Consider the following 8,921-nt stretch of genomic DNA (forward strand, 5'->3'; position numbering starts at 1 on the left):
TACAAAAGAAGTGAACCACAGCCCATAGATGCATTGCATTACGAGCCCTTCCTTGTGTCTCACAGTACATAATGCATGATGATATTAGTTTAAGTGGGCGGAAGGCAAAAGATGTGCTGCATCAGCTGCCAAGAAGCTCACAGAACAGGAAATGAGCTCATTGAATCAGACTGTTCACTAACAGAAACTCCACATGCACATTTGACGTTCTTCAACAGATCTGTGCTGAAGAACAGTTTTACACGCAAATGAAATAAATAATACAAATGAAGTCTGGATGAAGTGTTGCAATAAAGTTAGCATTAAAAAAGACCCTATCCAGAGGTAGGACAAAGAACAACTGTGTACGGCAATCAAGATAAATGTTGTAAAACAGGGATGAGAAGATTGTTTTTATTCTTAGAAATAAAGATAACAGAGAAAACACATTTAAAAGAACAAACAAATGAACTCTTTCCATATTGTGCAAAAAGAGAGAAGGTTCACAAGCGGCCCTACAGTGAAAACCTAAAATACCCAAGGGAAACAAGCACAAGACCTTCCTCAAAAAGCTAAATAACTGCATAATCAGCACCAAATGAATTTTTTTTTAGTGTTTCTAAAAGAACCAATATCTCTGAAGGACTCTAAAACTATGTAACTCCAAGAAGGCTGTATGGCTTTATAATAATCTAATAGCTACTGTGTGTCTCTTGACCCCATTGCACCTTAATGTTGTTGGCTTATACAATTGTTACAAATTGTAATGTTCTTTTTTTTTCTGCTCATTTCCTTTTTTTCTGTAATGTAAGCCTGTAAGCTTCATTTGTTAATAATAATAAAAAACTGTGTTGCTTATTGGTTCATTGTGTTCAGCAAAGAAGAAGAAGAAATAAAACCCAAAAACGACAAAAACTAAAAAAAAAAAAAAAAAAAAAAAAAAGACAAGAATAAGCAATTTGAACCAAACTATCCCTACATGGCCAGTGAGGAAACCCCAATAATGGCTATTAATAAAATGGGACAGTGATGTAAAAACTACAATGTGGACGTAGGTCAAAATAATTGTGCACACCTGAACCTGGAAGATGCTTTTTGTTATAGATTTGCACTATGAATGGTTAAAAAGTAGAAGGCTCTCTGGTGGCACAATTAGGATTGAGATGTTAAATAACAAATGTTAACCTGAGTGGTGAAATGCAAACACACAAGAGGTGGAAGTCCCTTAATCATTAACCTCTCTGTTGTATAAACGGCACACAGCACACAGCACACAAAAACCCTGCTGTCAGATTAAATGTGGTCATATTCAAATCAAACCAGGACAAAATGAAACATCCTGTTTAGGTTCATAATTCCTTTACACCACAAGTGACTGCTTTGCAAATGACTTATACTTCAGATAAATGTGGACCTTGCTTTTAAACAGGGGACCTTCAGGACTTTTAGTTTGCATTTACTTTTCTGGCATGTGCTGACTGTATATACTGTATAATACTGTAATAATTTAGAAAAAGGATTAGTTTATCAAAGCGGCTTTGATTTTATCCTTAAGGTTGTATGAATCAGGGTTTATCTGCTGTAAAGACATTACGGCAGCAACAAAACGTCAAACCCATTTCACAGCAGTCTAAACTAGTGATGCACAATATTATCGGCACGTTATCGGTACCGGCTGATATTGGCTTTAAAATCAAGTATTGGATATGTGACCCCACAAATACAGATCTTCATTACATATTGTTGCACAGTGCTGTGCATATGACATCAACCTTGAATTTGTAAATGATCTTAAACAAATGTTTGTGTTGTGTTGAGGCGTTAAAAGCGTTAAGGCATATTTATTATACAACACACATCATCTCATGATAAAAGAGAAGGGAAGAAGTTAAAGAAAAGAAACACTGCGCCTCATGGTGGTGAACACAATGTGCTGCATCTTAAACAAACAGCAGTAATATCACAATATAAAACAAACTGAGTACACAAACAATATATGAGTGCCTCTTAACAACCTCTGGTATAAAGATATGAATAGTATAATCAGTGTTCTTGGTGAAATTATGTCAACTGTCCACAACCCTATTTACGTAGCAGAGGGGAAAAAATCAAAAAAGGAAATAATGAGATTTTTAATAACGACTTAAAGATTGTGATTTTAAAAAACATCATCTGAAGTGTTAATGATTTATTAAAGGAGTTTATTTTGCAGATATTTCCATTTGATCACCTCTTAGTGCCAAAAGTGTTTACACACGCACTCTTTCAGTGCACGGTTTTCATGTTTTCTTTAAACATTCATGGATTTACTCCATGCTTGTTCCATAGTCCAAACACATACTGAATGAATGATGAATTCATGTTGGGTGTGGGATACATATGTATGTGTATATACGTATATATGCATATGTGTGTATCCATAAAATGAAGAGTCCGTCCCTAAGACTGAGATACCATTGGTTATGATTTGGCGCTATATAAAAAAAAGATTGATCGATTGATACTGTAGGTTTGGTTCAATTGATGGTAGGAGTTAATATATGTATGTCTATGATATTCTGTTATTCTATGTTGGCTTTAGAGTAGATGGTGAAAGGTCCAGGGTGTGCAGAGCTATAATGACTGTTAAAGCAGGGATAACTTCCAATATGATGGTACAGAGGATGATTACTCACCTAGCATGGTTTCAGGGAGCATTTCTTAACAATTCTCCAAAGTAATTGTTTACAACATAGCTAAATAAAGGAGACACGGGTTCCTTTCTTACAGGATGTAAGTTGTGCTTCTAATGGGTCTTACTTTAATCTTATTTATGGAAAACAGCAATAGTTGTAAACTAAAATAATAAAGCTTGGTGATCAACAAATTACTATAAAGACAAAAGAGACCCTCATCACATGGTGAATTTATAGATTTTCATTCATGCATTTAAAGGAAGGAAGTTTGTGCATTTTTCATGGATAAACATGGCCGTCCAGAGAGTGCTCTGAAAAATCTCTCTCTCTACATGTTTCCCCCCAAGCTTCTGCTTTCTCTCAGCTTGCGTGAGTATCTTTTTAAAGCAAAACAAGTATTGGTTGTATATTAACCTGATTTGAAGCACTTTCTGTGGTAGCAAACAGCCAGACGATTAAGCATTAGGGAAAATTTTGAGTATTTTGTGAAGTTGGCTACGATTTATGAAATACCTCTTAGTGTTAGGGTTTGTAATGCAAGAAGCCTGTAAAACATCACACTCTCATTATCAGCCAATAGCAAAATTCAATTGTAATAGCCAGGTTTCAACCCCTAGAGGAATTCACTCTTACATTTTTACAACAAAATGCGCCAAATTAAAATATTTTGACTAAAATGTCAAGAGGCCCATAAAGGCCCTACAGAGGCCTTTATCAGTCAGTTTCCAACAGAAAAGAAAGATTAGGAGCCACAAACTCTTATGACAGTTAAAATGAAGATAAAACTGCATGTAACATTTTATCTATATGCTGTATATAGAAACTAATTATAGTGTGTTGCATTTATGAAGTCAGTTAACTGTTACATAGATTACATTTCAGCATGTAACAAAAAAAAAAATTTATCTCCGAAAGAAAAAGGCGCTGGGTTAAAGGTTATCTATGAATGTAAATTTAGTCATTCTTGTATTCCAGAAGAAAAAGCCAAACTTCAGTTTGGTGGTTCGGTCTTTGACAGTTTTCGTGAAATCTTAATGAATGATTATTTTACATCAGTGAACGGCTTCCCTTGCTTTATTATTTCTTGAGTGGCCACAAAACTAGCAGATGTAGCTGAGTTTAAAGACTTCATCAACATCTTGACATGATTTTTACTCAGATCAACCATGCGTTTATTCTGTTGTTCGCTAATTTCTCATTACATATTAAGCATAGCGGTAAACCAGTGTCTTCAGCAGTGAAATCAAATGAATCACGTAGCATTAAACGTTCTGTTGCCTTCAGACACTTTTCTTTTCTTAGATTGATCCATAGCTGACCTATCTGGGGTCGGAAAGTTAGAGAAATTGTGATTTGAATTTTGATTTTATTTGACACTCCTCAAATTTAACATTACATTTTAAAACAGTCTACTAAACAAGCAACGTTTAGTAGACAAAGCCCACACGCAGGTGGACGGAGGAAGAGGTTGCTGCTCCTGCTCTCATTCCCTGGTGTTTTTATCTTCTCAAGATTTCTTTATGACTGCTCTTGTTGTACTTTGATGTGCGTTGACTCTCTTCTCCAGAGACCATTGAGCAACAGGGGGACGTGGCCAGCCTGGGAGATCTCTCAGGTTGGCCATGCCCAGAAATAACTCATAGGGACACATGAAAGCCATCAGAAAATGCTTTGATGTTTTCCTAACGAGAGAACTCATAGGGGATACTTGCTGGAATAATCACAATTAAATGAGACTTATGAGTGTTTTGATAAATAGCTTGTTGAACTCAGCACTAAATATTATATTCAAATAAACGGAGGGAGCCAGTGCTGTGTGGATCTATTCACTGCGGCATTTGAGTTGAACTATTTTAGATTAAAAAAAAAAAAAAACATTAACTTTTTTAGGTTTATTCAAATTAAAATGTATATACATGGCGCTACCAGTGGTACGATATATATATAAGATAAAATTAAAATAAACCCATGTTGGTATGATACCAGCGTAGTACAACAAATGGCTGTTCCCTTTGGGGGTCGCCACAGAAAATTCCATCAATCTTGGTCACTCTCAAAGAGAACCTCAACATCTCACTTATCAACTCAAATCTACTTTTGCATTTTAAAGAAAAAACCCAACATTTCCACATGAGTTATATCACTTTTAGGTTGGTGGACTGTCATCTCCAACATCTCCAGAGAGAGAAACTGCACGAGCATCAACATTTATACATTTAAGTATAAAGAACAGCTCGGTGAACCAGAAAAGATTCAGCAGCAGCTAATGTAGAAAAACCCAGGAGTCATTACTAACAATTAGAATAAACTCAATGTGTTCTGTCTGATAAGTGGGACGATATAAACTAAGCTAGTGATGTCCCTTTAATGCCCATAACTCCTTCTCGTATTCAGAATTACAACTTTTTAAAAGTTTGGATTGTGGGAGGAAGCCAAAGAAACTCGGAGAGAACCCACACTAAACACCTTTGTGATGTGATCCAGAGGGACTCACTTCTAGACAAACCAGCATTCGTTGAGATGCTCACTGAGTGTTACAAAGATCCTTAGCGCTTACTGCTGCACGTTGTAGCTTTTTATTTGGCATCATTTAGTCAAAACTCCATAACCATCTTTGATCATCTATTCTCCTTCTCCTGGCTCTGTAGAATTCATTTCTTTTTCAAACCCACTTGTTTCTGTTCAGGGTCGTGGCGGTGTGCCGGTGCCAATCTCCAGCTTTCATTGGGCGCTGGGCGGGGGTACACCCATTGCCTACAACGTTGTGTTGCTTTTTGTTGTTGCGCGTGCATAGAACATATCTAACTACTGTAATAGTTAGCTATAAATCTCTTGACACGCTCGATGTCCTTTTCCACTTGGTCCATCGCCTTTTCAATCTTTTCCTTGCGTATTTGATTATGACGCAAATCAAGGACCACTGGGAGGCGATGATGCTCAACAAACAGGGTTTCCAACTTCTGCTCCAGGTCCTGGAAAGAGAGAACATATAAGATCACAATGAATAAGTCTTACTATTCAAGTTGTTCCAGATTTCTGAGACAATTGGTCTGATATTCATCTGGAGAAAATTAACAATTAGAAATGTGTTTGGCTATACCTCCAGCACGTTATTTGCATCAGCATATTCCTGGGCCCTTTTAGCCTCGTGTTCTTGAATCCTTCTTTCCTGTTCTTTAGCCTTTTGTATTACTTTTTGTTTGTGTTGATGTACAAACCTCGGTGCCTCACCATAACCCTACGAGAATGAAAAGGAAACCATCAAAAATCATGCACATTCACATATAAATTGGTTGTATGTTGTAAACCTGTGTATTGTCTGAGGTAATTTAATGACTGCAAAATACCTTTTTTAGAGCGTGTTGAGGGACAAGTCCAGAGTTTTTCAGAAGATATTTGTGTCCCTTGCAGGTGTCCACACATGTAGGCACTGGTTTTCGTGGCACAGGAGTGATAATCTCTGGGAATACAGTTACCTTCTGTGGCCCTTCACTGTCTACATTCAGCCTTGTAAGAGTCATCTTTGGCAATGGAATGGCTATTTTTGGTAACCCCGGGCTCGTCTCTTGATTTCTTACAAAGTGGAGATTCTCCTGAGCTAGTTTTTCTCGCCGAGGAGGTAATGCCAACAGTCGTTGATTCACAGAGCTGTATTTAGGAGGATTGATGGTGATAGCTGAAAGAAAACAATAATTATGAACACCTAGATGAAGTTAAATCACTTCAATCACCTTACACTTTGAATGAAGACATATAAACTTACTCTCAGGCAATTTCTGCTCCCTTGAATGCTTTCTTAGATAGTTTTTAGGATTGGGTAATTCCTCTTGAGCTGGTCCCCATGTTTTCCTTTGATTCTTTCCCATCCCTGACTCCTTCATAATCCTAGGCCGGTGTACGGAAACATATCTGTAAAACAGAAGCACAATCATATATGAAATAACACAATAAAAATACAGTTTAAAAAAAAAAAAAAAAAATATTATTAGTTAAATGGAGGGGGAAGGGGGGACCCACAAAGATCATTATAAAAAGAAAAAACTTGGCTTAAATTTTTAAGCACAAGAACATTATTATTAATAAATTGAAGAATTAACTTATTTACCTATGTTATATTCCCTTTAGTGACTTTTACTTTCACCTATAGTTTTTAAGCAATATATTTTAGGGTACTCACAGATTAAACTTTATATTTAAAACCAGCCTGCTATAATAAAGTCAATAGACTCCGGGACTATGGGTACGTTTTCTGGGCCTTTTATACATAAGCGTAACATGCCTGTCTTTTTACTGTATCAGGATGGTCGAGTGGTTTAAGACACTTAACTCAAGAATTCTTCCTTCCGCTGCCGTGGGTTTGAATCCCGCTTTTGTCATACATATTTTTTCATTTTAACATATTTAACACGGCAAATTCCACCTTTAAAAACACTGTTGTGTTGGTAGTGTAATGTGAAGGGCAGCTCGTCCACCTGCCATGACCGCGCGCTCAATCTCCGCCGCGCGGAGAGAAGCAGCCGTACATATCACCCAGCCATGCAACGGTGAAGAGGTGGGTGGGAGCGGTTTTGTGTGTCTCTGATTGTGTATTGGTTGAGGTTACAAGGGGTGGGGTCAATTAGCATATGTGCAAAACATTTATGTTCAACATTTAGATTTAGATTTAACATTTAGATTTAACATTTGACATTTAGATATAAGATTAAGCATTTAGATATGATATATACCATTTAGATTCTGAATGTCAAATGAATTTCTGTGAATGCAACCATGTCGGAAATGAACTGAATAAATAAATAAATAAATAAATAGATTTAGATTTAAATATTTAGATTTCACATTTAGATATAAGATTAAGCATTTAGATATATATAACATTTAGATTTAGATTTAACATTGAGATTTAAATTTAACATTTAGATTTAACATTTATATATAAGATTTAGCATTTAGATATAACATAACATTTAGATATAACAACATTTAGATATAAGATTAAGCATTTAGATATGATATATAACATTTAGATTTAGATTTAACATTGAGATTTAAATTTAACATTTAACATTTATATATAAGATTAAACATATAGATACAACATAACATTTAGATTTAAAATTTAGATAGATTTGACATTTAGATATAACATATAGTATTTAGAGTTAGATTTCAATATTTAGATTTAATGCTCTTTTTTTTTTAACCTCTATATATGTGGTTAAATGTTGTGTTAAATGTAGGAAAACGTCCTAAATATGAGAAAAGTGAGATAAATAATAAAAATATGTTAGCTACAACTTTTATACAAAATTTTTACACTTGGCACCCGATATAAAATCAACGTTTTATGCATGATTATAGGTGCAACAGTAGAAATACGCTAAAAACGATAGCGAATGATATTAAATTATATTAATGAAGAGAAAAACGCTCTTGGTGGTGAGAATTGGTCACATATACTAGAGTAGTGTGTACATTAACACAAACACTTACCTTGGTTTGGTCGCCATGTTATGTGATTATTCGCAGATTCCTCAGTAAAAATCTCTGTCGTTCTTTGTTCTCACAAGATTAAATTCTCCTGCCGTCTTTCCTGTCGAACTAATAAGTGAGTCTAAATGCTTTGATCTTCGTTACAAATTTCGAGCGTGTAACGTCAGGCGGTGCTGTGACGTCACACGTGCGAATTTACATACATACATACAGATTATTATTATTTTGCAATGGCCTTGTTTTATCTATTGTCACATATACAGGTTGACAATTTGTTTTACAGTGGTAGCAGAGAAATAATTAAGTACGAAAATCACCTGAAGTATTGTTATTTTGTATTGATTCATTCAGCCCGTTTAAAATCAGTTATCAGTTTATTGCACGTACACTTTTTTCATGATGCAAAATCATTTAGCATTATTTGAGTTTAAATAGCCTACTTTATAAATAACAAATAAAACATCTACGTATAAGTGATCCCACACATATAGATATTAGTTACGTATTGTTACATTGCATATGACATTGACCTGGAATTTGTAAATTATTTTAAACAAATATTTGTGTTTGTCGTATAAAAAGTTGTTTGTTGGAAATTGTTTCTACAATCATCAAGTATGATTTACTTTACACACCTCTAGTATAAAGATATGAATAGTATAATCAGTGAGATTATGTCAACTGCCCACAACCCACTTTAGTAGCAAAGAAAAAATAAAACAGGGAATAATGACATTTTTATTAAAGCAAAACTGCACATTTCAGAGTGGCCTT

At 35.1% G+C, this 8,921-nt stretch overlaps 1 protein-coding gene across 1 annotated transcript; it reads right to left on the reverse strand.

Annotated features, from left to right (window-relative positions):
* Window positions 1-5,262: 5,262 nt before the first annotated feature.
* Window positions 5,263-8,276, reverse strand: LOC114469555 (enkurin-like). The gene is made up of 5 exons (XM_028457161.1): window positions 8,148-8,276; window positions 6,418-6,563; window positions 6,002-6,330; window positions 5,755-5,892; window positions 5,263-5,626 (listed from the first exon to the last, which is right to left on the reverse strand). Exons 1-5 carry the CDS (start codon window positions 8,162-8,164, stop codon window positions 5,456-5,458), a joined length of 801 nt encoding a protein of 266 aa, XP_028312962.1. The 5' UTR covers window positions 8,165-8,276; the 3' UTR covers window positions 5,263-5,455.
* Between the last annotated feature and the right edge of the window lie 645 nt (window positions 8,277-8,921).

The sequence above is a fragment of the Gouania willdenowi genome, chromosome 1 (genome assembly GCF_900634775.1).
Source record: "Gouania willdenowi chromosome 1, fGouWil2.1, whole genome shotgun sequence".
NCBI classification, from domain to species: domain Eukaryota; kingdom Metazoa; phylum Chordata; class Actinopteri; order Blenniiformes; family Gobiesocidae; genus Gouania; species Gouania willdenowi.

What these genes read in the sequence shown, in the direction of transcription:
- LOC114469555 (XM_028457161.1), bottom strand. An exon ending in GGAGCAGAAATTGCCTGAGA is followed by an intron (nt 6,331 to 6,417) that starts GTAAGTTTATAT and finishes GTTTTCTTTCAG; the next exon opens with CTATCACCATCAATCCTCCT. An exon ending in ATGCAAATAACGTGCTGGAG is followed by an intron (nt 5,627 to 5,754) that starts GTATAGCCAAAC and finishes CTCTCTTTCCAG; the next exon opens with GACCTGGAGCAGAAGTTGGA.